Here is a 17,800-nt window from a genome sequence, read left to right on the forward strand (position 1 = left end):
CATCTAGTATGCGTGATGCGGTGCAGCTGCATATGCCGCAAAATGCAAATGAAAATATGCGCACTTCGTTACATTAATTTCCCCATACATTTTCACTATCTTACTTTCTTTTTTTGTTAACTTTACCAGAACGCTGACAAAATTTCCACTCACCCTAACACATAGTTGTCGTACAACATTAATGTAAATTAGCGAGCAAAACATAACCATCCAATGCGATTCAATTTTGCATCACCACAATTACTTCGATTGAAATCCTTAAATTCGCTACTCATAAAGGTTTTTTTTTTAAATTCGTCCCAACTCTCTCTTTTAGGATCCATGAAGATGTATATTAAATTGATATACACTGGAATTTTTTTGAAAAGGCATTTATTGTTATAGAAATATAAGTGATGTTGTAGACAGTAAGAGATACCTAAGCTGTAGAAAAATTCAATGAAAAATTTGTTAATTTTCACTGCAGTGAACTAATTTGGGAGTAGTTATAATGGAAAATTGTACAGTTATTGTTTTTTGATCCTCATACTGAAACGTGAATGAGAACTTAGCCTTTAGGCAGTGTCATGTTAATTTCTTTGCTCACGCAAGCTTTGAATCAGCCTGAGTAGAACTGACTGAATTTTGTGACATCGAATGATGAATTGTAGTCAAAAATGCGATTTGAAAGTTAATTTCCGAAACTCGGGTTTAGTTAGAAAATTTAAATGTATATTCCTAACTACGATTAACAATCACTGGCTTACATAATTAAGCGAAACTGCTATATGCTATATATTTTAAATTGCGAATAAACTGTCAAGTAACACTTTTTGAATAGTTATGAAATTCCTATTAAAATTAGTAATACAGAATTATTCCTTCTCTTTTACCACTAATTGCAGTATGTACGATAACAGTAATTATGAATCAGTTGCTTCATTATTAAGTATACAGTTAAAGATAATTAGATACATAATTAAAATCTATCTACAAAGGCCCCACGTAAATTCTTCGTATTATCAAAAAATGGTACTTATAAACAGAATTACTTTCCATCAAACTTAAAAACAGAGGGGTAGAAAGTTTGTCAATCAGACGCACAAATAATTGGCAACATACTTATCTGTATTCTTATAAAGCAGGGGGGATGTTCATTTTTTTTTTTTATAAATAATTACTTTTAATTTTGCCTCTTGTAGAATGAGCGCTATACTTTTATCTCAAATGTACGATCTTGGTCTACTAGAGAATTATGTTATTCAAAGTATAAGCGATACCGGACACGGCCTATTGAAATCGATAATTGATGAAATTTCATCTGCCCAGAATATCTTGTGTGCCGTAAAAATTGAGAATAACAGTTGAATGAATAAAAAACGGAGAATTAGTTTTAGGTATGATTCAGTGAGCATCCATTAGATATAACATTCGAAATAAAAAGTTAAAAGTTAATATGCTGTGTCCTCCACCAAATATAGAATATAATTATACCAAAACATTAGTATAACGATAAATTGGATTCTTATTAAAAATTATAATAACAACAATTTCTTGCTCACTTAGCTGGATAACAATAAAGTCAAAACTCTAGTTTTCTACATAGTATGAACACAAATTCAGAAGATGGTTAATTTCAACATTGACAAACTGAAAGTAGTATTGGCATGTAAACATATAATCTTTACTATATATAATGTGTCTATATACCTAGGGCTACAAAAAAAAGAAAAAGTATTCATATGCCAATCAAAGAAATTTACTTTCATGAACTAGGGTGAAAACTTAAAGATTAAACAACATCGATAAAAAATATATTTTTAATGTGTATGTTGCTGCTCGTGTTAAAAGTCAATATCCCTCGTGTTCATATTGGAAAAAAAAAATATATTTATGTATGTATTTGAATGTGTTTGTATATATATATATATGCACATATGTATATATATGTATATATATACACACATATATATGCACCTATATTTTACTATTAAGTCGCTACCTTTTATTTATATTATCAATTCCACAAGTAATTTTTTTACTTTAAAACATCAAAGCTTAAAATATAATTGAAACATTTAGAATACTGCAGACGGTTTAAGTCGCATTGTCACTCCAGAAAAAATGTAATCATTCTTATTAAAATTACTATTATCATTAATCTTATTAATTCTACGATATGGCTGCCATTCTCACAATCTGTGATGTATATTCATTCCATGGTTCAGTGTTTTGAAAATTCAAATACAATTAAAACACTGTGTTTTTACATTTTTGCGTTCTATTATTCAGTTCATTTCGCACTATATTTATTATTCAATTATGAAGAAACACAAAGTTATTAAATTCTCATAAGAAAATTTTGCTTTGCTTCTAGTCACTAATCACTGCGACTTGAAATGATCACGTTATTAAATCTATTTTATTACTAGGTGTTGTGATAATTGAATAAATCAAATGGAGGTGATGAATTACTAAGATTTTCGATAGTTCAATTCTTGCTTAGGCCAACCGGTCTGATAAGTTTATTTTGTGCCGAACCCAATGCACAATCAAAATTCTTGGACACTGAATTGTGAATTATAAAATGCCTGTACCACAACGCTTCATTTTGGATTAAAAAAAAAAAAAATAATACAATCCGCCATGTTTTTGTTTGATCGTGATTGTTGAGATAACGTTTGAAATAGACCGACTGATTGCAATAAATTTCTTTTCCCAGTTAACCAATCATACGTTACAAATCAGTTGAAATAACGGGATAGCAGTTGTATTCTAGTATTAAGTACAACAACAGCATAATAGAGAGAAGACAACTGGTGAAAAATGTCTAGGTTTGTATCTTTCTTATATTTTCAAATAGGCAAATTTCAAAAAAGTATATATGCCCAATGAACATAAGATTAGAATTACGTTTTATACAAACTCAAATTAAGAAGTACTATCCGTTGTTGCACATTTTGGGAATATTATTGTAACGAAAGTGAAAATGATAATGGTACGATAATGTATACCTACTAACATATCTGTAGACCTCAGCCCCCAAAGCTGTACACTACTGTTGTACAGAGAACTCTTTCGAAACATACTTTATCTTATGAAAAAAAAATTTTTAAAATAACGTCAATGTTGAATATAGCCTAGATTTTTAGCCTTTAGAGGGCCAACATTTTTCCCTTCACTTCAGATGTTTTTTTGAGGTAAGCTTTATATGCATGAATAGTCAACACGTCCGGTAGTTTCCGAGGTACCTGCTGGCTCCGAAAGGAGCCAGGCCGACTCTCTAAAGGTTAAAAAATCTCCGATAATTGTATAATATGTATATGTATGAATTTAAGCTAGCTGCTGTGTACAAGATTATGATTCATCGATTAGCATATCAAACTATTAATCGCTTGTCTGTATGTTCCAATCTTTCATCAACTATAGGACAACAGTCATGAGCTCTAAGATCCTACTTCTTCGGGTCTTGCTAGTGGTGCCTTGGAATTTTCAGTTGTTACTGTTGTCGTGGTTACTTCAAGATTAGCCAAGTCTGCTGCGCTAATCTGTAAGGGAAAACAACGTACTCTGTAAAAAGTGGTATTTGCGATATATATATAAAATTTTTCCAAAATCAGCTACGATAATTAGTAATTTGCCTTCAGTTATACACCGACACCAATTAGATGTTTTTCAAAATGTAATAACAATAATTTTTAAAGATCTTGGGAGTCGGTCAAGTAATTGGGTAATATCTGATGAGTGTTGACAGTTATTAGCCAACTAAAGAATTTGTCGTCCATAATATGAATTCTCTCTATTATTCAGCATTTTGGGTGTTAGTATTGTTAAAAGAAGAATAAAAGGATAAAGCAGAAAAACATAACGTAACATGTTAAAACAAACGTATTAGAATAGAGAACATTTCATTCAATGATTCGTTTCTTTTTTTCCAAACTTTGTTGTATTGCTGACCTCGACATTTGGGGGAAGTGTAATCGTTGCATGTGTTGTAGTAGTCTCAGTCCCGCTTGCAATTTCTCTCTCTACGGTGGTGCCTAGGCAACATTAGGACGAAAACAATAACCAATACGGCACATAAAAAAACAGTAAAAGCGTTCAAAATCAATCAACGTTAAAAAAATTATATAAATTATATTCCAAAATTTTTATCACCTGAAAAACAATTACCAATAGACAAAAAGAAAAAAATTAAATCAATGGTATCCAAATAAAACTGTAGATGGAAAGATCCATAAAATGATTATTAACGACCAATAAAATGACAAAAAAAAATATAACTATGTAAATAGTTGAATAAATCAGCAATTCTTCACAACTCACTGTTAAGCTGTTGCAAATCATTTGTTGGACTTGCTTCGATATCGCCATTACTAGTTCCATTGCTAGGAGCTTGAGTAATGACTGTAGTAGTTTTAACCACTAACGACTGATTCTGAGTCGATATTTCCGAAGTGCGAGAAGTAACTTCCATTTTTAAGCCAGCTAATCTGCTATGCAGCTCTTCTGAAGATGTTGCATTTCTGAAAAGGGAACTGTTACTGCCAGGAGATGGCAAGCAAACAAAAATATAACGATTAGCTTTGCAACCAAAGAGAATTCACGGTAATAAAGGAATAATAATAATACATAAACTTAACTGTACTTCAGGTATGAAAATCACCAAATTACCAACTGCCGTTTAAATATTTTTTTCATTAATATCGGAACTATGATATTTTTTAAACATCAAACAATACTGTACAGGTAATTGAAGCAGACATATTTAAGAGTATGAAACGTGAAGAAAAAGAAACTGAGAAGAATAAGCAACTGGAATTTATTTTTCCTATGTAAAAAGCGCATTAGTCTAGTCCAACGCTAGAACGTTGGAAGTATATAAGATTGTACATTCAATCTGTAATGCAGCATCTGAATCATCTACACAAAAGGTGTATATTACTCACAAGAAAAGACTTACAGCAAATGGTCCTTGACACTGTCAATTGTTATGTCTCCAATTGAACTTAAATCGTTGCGATCGTCATCTCCATTGACCTCAGTAGTGCTGGCAGCTGGTCGAAGAGATGGTTCTTTTGGAGACTCTGTTCCAGCTAAAATATATGCGTAACAATTCGGAACAGGGGCACAAATTGGGAGCAGACGTAGATATGTAATGGGTGTAAAAAACGCAGATCAATGACAAGATGTTGTGTTAATCGGATCAATCGTTATGAAGAATTAATGAGTATTGTTATGTAACAATTTCAGAACTGATCCACAGAATTAGTTGAAACATGATGACACACACGAAAGCACAAATATACACAAGTATGCAGTTTCAGACTGGCCAAGTATTACGTTATTTATACCAAACCTATCACAATAAGTTTATATTATTTTTATATAAATTATTCATGTCGCGTCTTGAGTAGTAGAGACAACACTTCTTCAGGGCAATATTTTGAGCCTCTGTAATATAATCACGTTAAAACTTCGTACTTACTGGATACCAAAGTACCATTTTCTGACATGGTTCGAGGTGCTGGCACAGGTTGACTACCTTGCAATTCTCCTTCGTTCTCCGCAGTTCCCTCTATCCTTCCTTCTTCCCGAACTTCGCCTGTCGGTTCATCAGTAGCTCTGGCATTTGGGGGTAGATTCAAAACGCACTGAGCTTTTGTGACTCGAGTTGCAGACAGCGAAATTCGCTGCAGTTCCGAGCTGGAGTGAAGGTACAGTGCCTGTCCAGCCTTCGTAAATGTCAGTGAAGAAATACCACTAAAACAAATAATTCATTTCCACTCAAAAACGTAGATGCACTTCAAGAAGAATGAAAAACAAAAACATTATTCCCATCAAATTTTTTAGTCGATAATACGACGTACTTGATGTCTTCTCTCTTGATCGCGGCTGCATTCAACTGTCTTCGGAGTTCTGGGATACTTAGTAAAAGGCAGTCTCCTAGATTTGTGAGACAAAGCAAACAAGTTTCCTCATGAACGCCTGCAGGTTCTAACGAGCACGTAAACTTGGCGAATCCCGTTTTCCGAACCCGAGATCCTTCATGTGCAGTTAATTTGTACTTGCAGAACGGTTTCAGGGACGGTAAATTGAAGATTTTGAATTGTTCTTCGCTTGCAATCACTACTCTGTGTGGGGACGACATATCAGGACCAGGAGCCACTCCTTTTTCTGCTTCCAAAGGTTCGGGTAATGGTACGCTAGAGCCATCAAGAATAGTTATTGCAATGACAGGTGCTCGATGTTTCAGCTGTATTTCTTTGCCAAGTGTACAATTGATATCCTCTTCGGTTCGCCTTGCGCCCGCAGGAATGGCTAGTGTAAAAACGTACACTGTTCCATTATTTGTACCGGCCCAAAGAGTCGGAGTCGTATTTTGCACTGAAAAATTATCAAGAAAATTTTACCCCGAACCATCAATGAAAAACAATAAAATCGACATCTTATAAAATTACAAAATACTTACTACTGATTATGTAGCTGCGTGCAAAATACAAGCACCGCACCATCGAGCCTAGGGAGTCGTCTGTAGGCCTTGCTTCCACTTGTCTTTCAACGGGTTTAGCTTCGATGGGAGAAAGGTCTCCAGCTGGAGTGGATGCCTGACTTGGCCTGGATGAACAAAGAATGAATAACCATGTCTTTCCACGTTTTAACCATTATTCCACGTTTAGAAGCAACTTCAATTACCGCAAAACTTACGGGTCTTTTTTTTTCTCCGGCACAGTGTTTCTCGTTGGGCTACTGGCATTAGTGCGCCGTTGTGATCTTCCTTTCCTCAGTCTTCTAAATGACTCTCTGAGTGATTTTTTGAACGATTTCCGCCGTGAAATTGGTGTATCTCCAGCTCCAGACAAATCTGTATTCAAAATTCGGAATTGTACAACAGATTTCTACCTCTGCAATCTTTCAATTCCTAAAATATTGTAGAATGTATAGCTCGAAACTACCGACATACCATTTGGATTCAAGGTGCACTTGACGCTGACCGTTTTCGCTCTTGTATAATCAAACACAGCTAAGCCATGCGCAGTTCCAGCAGCCAGGAGTCCCCATTCACTGTGTAAAGCTAATGCAGTAATGGCTGCGGGTGGATGAAGCTGTAGTAAACTTTGCGGTTGAAAGCCAACGCCAAATGATATGCTGGTCGATCTGGCAGGAAGCTGATCGTGTCCCTTCCAAACAAAGCCGTCTCTATCATTGACTATATTCATTGTGACGGCTTTAATTTCCTTGTTGATAGGTTCTGACGATATGACGGCAGTAATAACGTGCCCCGCAGTACCAGCAACGACTAGCGTTGAAGAGAGTGGACAGAGCAATACTTTTTTCACTGCTAAACGTGGATCATCCGAGTATGGATCGAATGTTCCAACTTTTCTAAATGGCGGCCATTCATCTTCCTCATCCTCTGGTGGCTGTTCCAGCACATCAAGATGCTCTCCAGTGAATAAAACGGACGAATTATATTTGTATAGCGGGGTAAGAGCGACGTCTGATGCATTCCAAAATCTTACTGTCCCATCTTCATGTCCAGTCAACAGAAGCTCATTGTTAACTGGTGTGTTTTTATTCGCTGGGTTTGCAGTCAATATAAGACCACCGTCGATGGGCCATGATTTATCTGAATATAAATGCTCAGTTTGCGCTTTACCAGCTGCAGTGATTGACTCCCACAAATTTTGGGGGACGTTTGGAATATGTTGAGAACATGTCACCTGGATAGTACAGAAATGTTGTTGATTTTAAAGCTGATAATTATTGTTTATTAATACAGAATACTTCAATAACGAGAGAATATTTTTATACCGCGCTCGCATGTAAAGATACCAAATATGGTAATGCCATCATTTTCCAGTCCGGATTTGTCAGATCTATAGCAACAAGTTCTTCTTCGGCTAAAACAATCAAAGCCTCCGGTGTTTGAAGAGCACTTTTACCATCTTCTTCCTCCTTCGGCATGACAGTGAAAAAGTCGATAACTTTTGATGTGAAATCAAAAACGACGTGTTTTTCTTTGGTCATAGCCGTGATAGTGTGCCGATCCCCGTAGCTTGCTCTTGGCATTCCGCCAGAGAATAAAATAATTTCTTCGTCGCTGAAAACACAATTTTTTTTTTTGTCTCTTAAAACAAAATTAACTATTTGCACCCGAACTTTGAGAAAAAAAATTTACATCTAGTTACATTTTGGATTATTCTTTACTTGTTGCTACACTTACTCGCTTATCGGATGAGCCAGAATTTTGGAGACAGCCTTACACGGAAATGGTCCATAGAGGGTTGTGGATTCTGGCACAGTGTCGTTCCCAGCTCCCCAAAATGCGTACGAACCATCATTGTGTGAAGATACAAAACGAGTCTCGGAAACCCAGTAGATAGATTCCAGCTGTTGGGTGGAGACGAATGTCTGCGCACGCGAAAATAAACCCATCAGCTGCACACGTTCACCGAAACCACGAAAGACACAAACAACAGTCAGAAAATGCGTCGCCAGCACTAAACGAAAACTAACTTTGCACAATCGATTTACGTAGCTAATCTTCAGCCATCTACTCGATGCATACACTGTATAATATCCAACTCTGAACGGTCATTACAGTTCTATATTTTAGCTCCAAAGTCTCAATGTAGTGACAATTGTGAAAATTAAATTTAAGAGAATGCTGGTACAACATATAAAATTTTTTTATCACTTGAGTATACTTCATGGTTTAAAGTTAAACGCGAGTTTTCGCACCAAGATATTCAATTATATTTACGAAACTACAGAATACACGCAGCAAATGAAATTGAAAATAAAAAATAGAAAGCTACTGGTATTTGATAATATAAGAATTCTGATTGTGGCGGACAATTATTATTCAATTGAAATAAGAAAGCTTGACGCAACAAATAGTTAATAGATTAACAATAGGGTGTATTACTTAATTTTGATCATACTCTCAACTCACCTGTTGGGCTCCGGGTGTAGCTTTGTTCCACAAAACCATGAGCCCACGATTGTATCCAATTAAAATATTATCTGGATGTCCAGGTTGCTCGGCTATGGCCTCCACTGCTCCAGGATTTATTTTGTAATCCTCCGGGACACTGCGTGAATTTTATGCAATTTTTATTCCAGTATTCATGTAATTAAAACGGAAATATTCGGGATCATGATCATAATCTATTTTGCAAATACGAGTCATTTGTTCAACTCTTCAAAGTTTAGTAACTCCTTATAACTTCCAGTAATTAGTACTAGATACACTACTCACTTTTGCATCACAACATCCTGATAAATGATATTATCAGAAACTGTAAATGACTTTAGATTCAATAGATAAATATTTCCTCCTTCTGTCCCTAGTAATAGATGATCCCCGTTGGATTCCAAACACATTGCAGAGATTTTTTTCAACTTTCCTTCAAGGGAAAGTGATTTTGTTTCAACCAAAGAACTCTCATTGATCTCCCACAGGTGTAGAGAGTTGTCGTCGCAAAGCGATACAACACGTCCCTAAAAAATAATTTCAAAAATTTTTCCATTTCTGCAATAGCAACCAATTAACAAAGTTGAAGGTGGTAACATTATTATAACAAAACATTGGATAGAAATTCACTATTTTCCAGTTTTCAATCCCTTCAAAGAAACTTAAATTTGAAAATATGAGTGTGATTTGTTTTATTACGATTTGCTGTATTTCAAACAATTCGAAAGTCGCAAAAAAAATAGTTCTACAAAATGAATCGTTTGAATAACGTTAGTAACTTCAGCATGTTGCCATTCATCAATTGTTCAAACACATAGCTCGCTAACAATTAATTATTACAAGTAAAGTTACAAGTAATAAGAAAGATTTGTCTAGATGGTACGGTACAGGAATAGCATATATGTAAACCACCCCTACACATTAACGGCTTATGTAACATTTTGTGGTGATCGTGAGTGCAAGAAGGTGTCAGATTACCTCGGTGCACGTGTATGACTTTTATAATAACACTTCACAGCTTTATGCTTTTACTTCTCTGTATAGTCGTCAACAGAAATTAAAGTTTATTTTCATTCCCTTGGGTTACTTAATTTATAGCAGTGTCATGCAGGCAGTTTTTTGTTTTTTCCATTTTTGATGGATGCGTTTACCAAAGCGTGAAAAAAAAAAATTTAATCACAAAACTATAAAAGAGGACCATTGTGCTCACCTCGTTTGGTATAGCAATGATTTTGGTGACTGCATTTTCACCGCTTTCCGTTGTGTGTTGTCCGTAAAATTCCACACCGGGCCTTCCAAAACTGTGATTTTATATCACAGGTATCGGTTAAGGAAAATACATACTCCTACCTAATAGAGATTGTATCCACGTTAAATGCTACCAACGGATTTTTCACCACAGCTGATAAAATATTTCCCAGAAAAGTGAACACATTAGAGTGTTGGTTTTATAATACCTGATCGCAATGCTGGCACAGGTACCTAAAGCTATGCGAGGGCGTCCGGTATCTTGGAATGGTAACATATTCACCGCTGATTCATCACATGATGTTTTTTCTATTTAAACTTTTTTGTAGGACACTATCAGAACAAACAGTGATGGGGTTTGCGAGTAATTGAATTTCTCTCATCCATCAATAGAAAAGGATACACTTTGATGGCTCCAGAAGCTGTGCCGATGATCATTAGTCGTAAACTGTAATCCCATGCGAATGCAGTGGGCTTATTAGGAAATCCATGCTGTATTGTCTGCAAAAATAATGAATATTATGACAACAAAAATCAGCATCCGTTTTTACCTGTTGGGCTGAAAAGTCTGATCAATATAGGGTAACAAGATTAATTGACTGAAAAAAAACAACATATTTTGATTAACATGTGCTTCCTATGAGTAATCTGAGAAGAGGATGACTCATATTTTGACAACTTAAATACGCTAGACCTGTTTATATATCTCATCTTACTTTTTCACTCTTTCTCGCTATCTCTGTTTTTCACATGCTGTTTGTCAATATGAGAAGAAAAAAAATACACACACATTTCTTCTCAACTCATTTGCTATGCAGAATAGTTAATCAAGTTGGCTTGAACAGATCAGAGTAATAGTATGAACAGACTTATCGCACACAATTTGAAAAACGACCCGATCTAACGAGCTTAATTACTTTTAAGTGGCTCTGATTAAATATTGGAGACAAATGGAATAATAAATGATTCTATTTTTACAAGTGACATTCCACAATATAAAACTGCTTCTTACATCACTCCAATCAGTCTCAAATTGCACAGAATGTTACAAATTGCGCTGCAAATTCATACAGATGAAATTCTTTCCTGGACTCGTTTTCATTGGCAATAAATAAATAAAATATTTAACATGCTCCATGCCGGATTATTAATTGTTATATCAGTGTGTGTATACCAAAATGCATCGTACGTACAATATCAGCACTTTTCTGTTACCCAAGAAAATACGAGTGATCAATTTATATATTATAGATAATAGATTTTGTGAGTCATGTATCGAAGTGTATACAAGAGATAAGAAATCGGAACACGAATTAATATATCAGTTTAGCAATATCTCGTGTATCACATGTATCAATGTCAAAATGTATTTCGAAAAATCTTTCCCCTTCATCAATTCTTACATCAAAAATTATAAGAAAAATTGAAAACTGTTGAACATTGAACTGTTGAACATCAACACAAGCATAACTGAATGAAACTAGCTATAGGCAATGGTTTGAAAAAAACAAAAAAAGGGAGTTATTTCTTTATGTATGGCAACGCTCTATACATAGACACTAGATACAAATACGTATGTATGCGAGTAAATATTAGTTTTAAGGGCAGGGCATCTCTTATCACTGTTTTTAAACAGAGTTTTACGATAAGATAGATATCCACCAACTGCCGATAGGTATAAATGAACCATCGTTTATTGCATTAAATCTTGCTAGTTACCATTATAACAAATGAATGTCATCAACTTAGAATATTGCAGAAGAAAAGGCGATACGGTATTAAAAACTAGCGTTTGTTATCTCTAGGCCACATCATGGTTCACGCACACCTACCGACTTATCTTTTAATCAAAACTGTAACTAATCGCAAACTGCAAATAACCGCATTAGGCATGGATAAGAGTATAAAATAAAATTAACATATCAAGTTAATTTCATTATTTTTTCATTACCGTAGTATATTTGAATATGAACATTTGGTGATATAAGGGTTTAAGAACAAATAATAAAAGCTATAGCCAATTATCGCCAGACGGTATTTAAATTACAAATGAAGTTCCATTATTTGATAAATAAACTCCCAACGAAGTTTAAAACACGTGTGAATTTGGTACGGGGTTGATTAGTTCGCGATAGAAATTAATGATGAAACGAGTGCTTCCGATATTGTTGATCGGATGAATAGTTGTTAATTAATGTTTATGTTCTGCTTACCTTCCGGAAAGCGAAAAGGTCCTTTTGCAACTTCTGACGCTCAGCTGTGGGTTGCTGACCCTTCCCTCTGATAAACTTCAACATATTTCTGCGAGATGGTAATGAAAAAAAGAAAAAGAAAACGTACACAACAATTCACATTTACGCTATAACGATCGCAATGTTACGATATCTCACTATTAGCTCAATTAAAACATTCTTGAATGAACGCCGAACGAGGCTAGTGCAACTCCTGAATGCCTGTTTATTGTCAGTGTGTTCGGCTCCCACGTCCTACACACGCCTATATCGCCGTGTGTCACTCGCCTGTACCGTATATACCGAAAAATATCGTACAATGGGTGAAAAAATTGAGCGAAAACACTCGCGGGCACCTCTTACCTTTTTCTATCAGAGATTTTCGCTAATTTCACGAGAGAAATTCACGTAAAAGCACGTAAAATCTCGACGAAGCGGGGCGGTAAGTCATTCCACGACTCTTGATCGCGTCGTTCGTGTTCGTCACTTCGTGTGTCGGGTCGTCCAATCGCCAAACGGTCGGCTCTTCTCGGCTCGGTCGGCGTGACGTCACGGGACCGCAACGTTATGCTCAACGCCCAACATCGGCAGGGTTCGGAGCTGTGGCCGAATTCACTCGAACAATGACCTCGAACATTTGAAACCTGTAGCGTGTGTACTCAGCGTGTGGCTCGGCTCGTTTTGTGCGTATTGTATGTACAATACGTACAATGTATTTCTCTCTGCAATGTGTTGTACTTACATACATGCATACATATTCCACGAACGCTACAAACTGTTGGTGTTACGCGTATTGTATGTATGCAGTCAGTATAGGTACAAACATATACCTATAAACCAATGGCATTGCGCACAATGCGTCGACATTCGAGCATAGCAAATCAATTAACAAACGACAATATATACATTCACGAAACGATGCACGCCTTTCATTCTAGTCAGATTGTCAGGGTAACGGGACATTTCGTGGACAAACGCGTTTTCTCCGGCATGCTATGTATGTATGTACATGTGTCAATTTACGTGCCCAAAGCAACATTCTTTCATAAACGAGACGTGATCCAACAAACTGTGCGATCGGAGCACGTAATTGGCGGGTGTTACAAGTTACAGTTCAATCCGGCCTTTTTATATGTGTATATGTGTATATATCTATTTTGTAGCTACTGCCACCTGTAAACGGGTTCATTCAACATCCCCGCCCTGACCAAATCGAACGAATTTTCAAAATTACGACTGCGTCATGTTAATCCATCCATTAGCTGCTTTGCCGTCAATATTGGCTGTGACAGAATCTTTTGATCCGAAATCCTGATTTCGAAACATATGCAGGCTTATTGTCGAACATGTTCAAATCCGGGATCGCGAAAAGAACTCTCAATTAACTTACTGGGTAGATGAATTCTAGAAAATTTATGTCTTCATAGCATCGGTGTTCAGTCATTTTTCTATTGTTATTCTAAAAAAAAAGGAGTCCCGCGCTTTCCGTTCGTTCTGTACGTGCTCGGCACCATTTGTTCGGCCGTTTGTATTTAAGCGATTCTACACGTTTAATCGCTACAATTTGATTTGCGATCGGGGAAGAAGACCGGAAAAAACGATCGCCGAGGAATGAAGAGAAGAATTTTCAAATAGAATATACTCATTTATCCCGCGTTCGAATGATCATGAAGGATCGAGAGGCATTCTCATTACCGATTACGATCACGCATCAGGAAGTCAAGATACGTTTTGAGGAATAGTCTGCAACGATCTTAGTTCGGTCTTGTCTCCCGGGTAGAATAGTAAGCTTTGTACAGGTCAACATATGCAGGTTTATTTTCATTCTTACGCTTACCGTCTTAGTCATTGTCAAATTAGTTGACCAGTAATTACTACCTTTTTTATCAAGCCTTCGTCAAGTTTATCAAAGTAAGCGGTTTTTTTTTTACAGTAGACTCTAATAGGCATTCTAATAAGTCCGCTACCTGAGTTTTACACGATAACAAAAATGTACCGATGCTGAGTAATGAACAGACATATCAGCTACTCTTCATCAAAATATGATATATTTGTTTTAACAGACCATTTTACAACATCTTTTCATATGCACATTTTCAAATTAATTAATTTATAATAACAATAAATAAGCGTTGTTAAATTTTGGTAGCGTACAATTGTACTTTCAGATTCATGACAAAACTAATTTCATATGCTCATGCAAAAGCTACTAATCGATAGACCAACCATTTGAAAAATTGTCAAATATAAAATTGCTACTCTTAAGTAGTCCTGTAATGATATGTCTACAATCCCTGTTATAAATTATTTTCAGCCCAACCATAGAAAATCCGGTTTTGAATGGAAAAAGATGAAAAACAGAATGTTACACACGTTTAACCGAATTCTGCATTTACATCTGCCTATCTTCACGTCTCGTATTTTGCAATAGTGTAATAGTTATTATGCTTCTCTTAAAAATTCAATTACGCATAGGTACTGCGGTAAAATGGATATTTCGACGAATAATATAACTGCTTTCCGTTTATCACAAGATAATAAAATAAAAAATTTTCACATAATTAGAAAAATGTTCAATAAATATATAATATATTTATATATATATATATAAATATAAATAATACACCTGTTATGCTGCAGTGTGCACAAGTTTCTTGACATTTCAAATATATTTATCTTAAAATTGATATCAAGTATACTTTATAAAGTCGGCGAATAGTTCACATTGAGTTAGAGAGTTCAGTTTTTTTTTTTCTTCTCATGTACCTAATTGACTACACGTTGAGCAGTTGAATGATTTCGAGTACTGGTGCCATTCGATACCGCAGTATTAAACATCCATCCCAAGGTACGACGCGACAAATATCCTCAGGATCTTATTGATGTTTTCTGTCGCAGCCATATCTATGTTACCTCTGTTATCCCCCGATTGGTGCCAGAAAGAGGGGAAAGGCGACGGAATTAAATGGAGTACCGGCACACCTAAAAATTTGTCATTTCGAAACACGATACAAATTTGTTTTAACTTCACTACCGCCATTCTTGGTTTGATTACTTTGGAAAAAAAAGAACCTTTGGAATAGGCAAATGCAGCTTGATCGAATTAAAACATATCTTTCTCCTCACCTCTTTTTAAAAATGGAATATGATCATCTTCGATATTGGCCCGAACTGAGTACGGCTGGAAATATGTCTGCTCAGGATTTTCGTACGAATATTTTTCCAGTCTTCGCATGGCTGCCAATTTTCTCTCCGCATTAATCAGCATCCCATACCATTTTTCTGTGTTCTCAAAATAGTTGTAAAACGTCGGGTCTGGGGCGCCTATTAAGTCCAGAAGTACTAAAACGTCCTGAAATCATTAAATTCAATCGACTTAGCTAAGAATTGTCAATATAGATACATAAACGATTTTGAATGCTATATTCAGCGCATATTGATCTTTGAATGGTCGAGAAAAAATATTACTGCAACTGGTCCGTGGTTATTCATCTCATTCTTACAATTCTATCGAGTTCCGTCATTCCCTCGGTATTGCCAGGGGGGTACAGTGTCTTCTGCCATTTTTTAGCCAGATGTCTAGCACCGTAAATGGAGTCAGTGGGTCCCCACGATTTGAAAGCCTCTTCGCCGTCAAAAAATATAAACATCAGACTGATGTCTTGCTGAAAATATAATAAAGGTATACCATACTGATACTGTTGTAAAATTTTTTGGTGTAAGAATAAGGCCAAGCGGCTGTTATTACCCTTTTTATATCATCCAAGTACGACTTCATCACACTAGCCAAATTGATCATCTGCGCACACGGCACAGCGCTGTCCGTAGCCCCAACAAAGTCCCCCTCTCTCGTGTACTTTGAATCAAAATGGCATGCGAGTGCCAAGTACCTGCTGGCATTGGGGTTCAGTCTTGATATTACATTTTCAAATTCCAATTTTCCGAAATTCGGCGTCTTGTCTAAGAACTTGTCCGTTTCCACTGACCATCCGAGATTTTCCATCGATTTTATTATGTACTGGAAGAAACAAGGAAAGGAACAATTCGTTTTACAATCAGCAGTAAACTTTGAAACGATCAGTAATTTGATATAATTTGAATAAAGCGCCAAACGCGCTCGACGTCTTCCAACTTCAAGTATGAGAGGGGATTCACACTCACGTTTTTCACTCTCTGATGGCCCCGAGTTGAGACGACTCTCTTTATGCATATATTATCCAATATTTCGTTGATGTGATCGACGTCCGACATGTCGGCGAGTCTGAGCAAATTCTCATCATTGAAGTATTTCGGAGCATGGTGAAGCTGAAATTAACGGTTCAACTTTCAAATATGATCGTATTGAAGTTAGTAACGTTATCGTAACGATTCATGCCGGGGAAAAGCCGTTATTTTGCGATTTCGGAATTATCTGAAATTCAGGAAATCATAATAAAACAAAATACACTCATACATGGAAATCTTAGTTCCTTAAAAATCATTCTGAAATTAAAAAAATCTGGATATTTTCCCCAATCTTTCGTTACGATAACGTTACTACCTTCAATCTTGTCAAATATGACATGTCGCGCATCGCTGCCATAATAAGTATACCTATACGATTGCCTTCGAACCGGGACCTTTAAAGTTCAAAGCTTCATCTTGCGCATAAGTTGTAATTTCACGTAACGCGCGTCGCTCAAATTCGACCCTGGTTGATCAGTGTGAGTAAAGAAAAGTCTAGCGTCAACCAGAGTAAGAAAGTATCGTAAATGTTGACCAGCAATTGTTTGTCGAGCGAAATAAATTGCGCCTTCGTTGCGTATATCCTCGAATAGCGGTAGCGATTATTACACATGCCTTTCACTCGTTAAGTTTGCGTGCTGGTGTGTGGCTGACTTTTACGAGCGTATTTGAATCATTTCTCTGTGACGTTTACGTGTGTGCAAACAATTTTCTTACTCACCTTCTGGTTCGTCAACAGCGATTTATTGAGAGCTGCCGCGTAGCCAGTGAGCAGCAAAATCTTAATCACGTTCAGCGGAAACTTCAACATGGTCATACCTTCTGCGAAGCCGCGGCCAAACTGATTATCACGGAAAAGTCATGCCACAATCCACATGCAGCCGCGAGCTCGCGGCCATATTATCAAGGTCGTAGTCAAGCCGTATTTCCCCCGGGGTTTAGAGAACGATTTTTCGGAGAACGAAGCGTCGTCGACGGGAACTACCGCTGTGGAGAATTTGCGGACATTGTGCGAATTTTTTACAATCCTTATTTTTTTCTTTCTATTTATCCAATTTACTTCGCATCTCCTATACGTCGTAAAATTTTCGCGTCAACTTTCACCAACAATTTATATTACGGATGTATACAACGATTG

At 36.2% G+C, this 17,800-nt stretch overlaps 2 protein-coding genes across 9 annotated transcripts; both read right to left on the minus strand.

Moving 5' to 3' along the window:
- Positions 1-340: 340 nt before the first annotated feature.
- Positions 341-12,949, minus strand: l(2)gl (LLGL domain-containing protein l(2)gl). 8 transcript variants are annotated; one of them, XM_069133717.1, is made up of 17 exons: positions 12,802-12,949; positions 12,421-12,508; positions 10,611-10,708; positions 10,170-10,260; positions 9,245-9,486; positions 8,939-9,077; positions 8,207-8,394; positions 7,795-8,083; positions 6,944-7,703; positions 6,688-6,844; positions 6,452-6,597; positions 5,850-6,366; positions 5,468-5,742; positions 4,943-5,075; positions 4,306-4,523; positions 3,937-4,019; positions 341-3,527 (listed from the first exon to the last, which is right to left on the minus strand). In XM_069133717.1, the coding sequence occupies exons 2-17, from the start codon at positions 12,502-12,504 to the stop codon at positions 3,426-3,428; spliced, it is 3,522 nt and encodes a 1,173-aa protein (XP_068989818.1). In that variant the 5' UTR covers positions 12,505-12,508; positions 12,802-12,949; the 3' UTR covers positions 341-3,425. The 8 variants fall into 8 exon arrangements, with proteins under 8 accessions (XP_068989818.1, XP_068989817.1, XP_068989816.1 ...); XM_069133716.1 differs by having other exon boundaries at positions 4,306-4,505; positions 8,207-8,421; XM_069133715.1 differs by having other exon boundaries at positions 8,207-8,421.
- Positions 12,950-14,469: 1,520 nt separating this feature from the next.
- LOC124212595 (glutaminyl-peptide cyclotransferase) lies at positions 14,470-17,561 on the minus strand. The gene is made up of 6 exons (XM_046612789.2): positions 17,384-17,561; positions 16,600-16,743; positions 16,187-16,456; positions 15,942-16,103; positions 15,565-15,790; positions 14,470-15,420 (listed from the first exon to the last, which is right to left on the minus strand). Exons 1-6 carry the CDS (start codon positions 17,477-17,479, stop codon positions 15,269-15,271), a joined length of 1,050 nt encoding a protein of 349 aa, XP_046468745.1. The 5' UTR covers positions 17,480-17,561; the 3' UTR covers positions 14,470-15,268.
- Between the last annotated feature and the right edge of the window lie 239 nt (positions 17,562-17,800).

Source organism: Neodiprion pinetum, chromosome 2, assembly GCF_021155775.2.
Source record: "Neodiprion pinetum isolate iyNeoPine1 chromosome 2, iyNeoPine1.2, whole genome shotgun sequence".
NCBI lineage: Eukaryota > Metazoa > Arthropoda > Insecta > Hymenoptera > Diprionidae > Neodiprion > Neodiprion pinetum.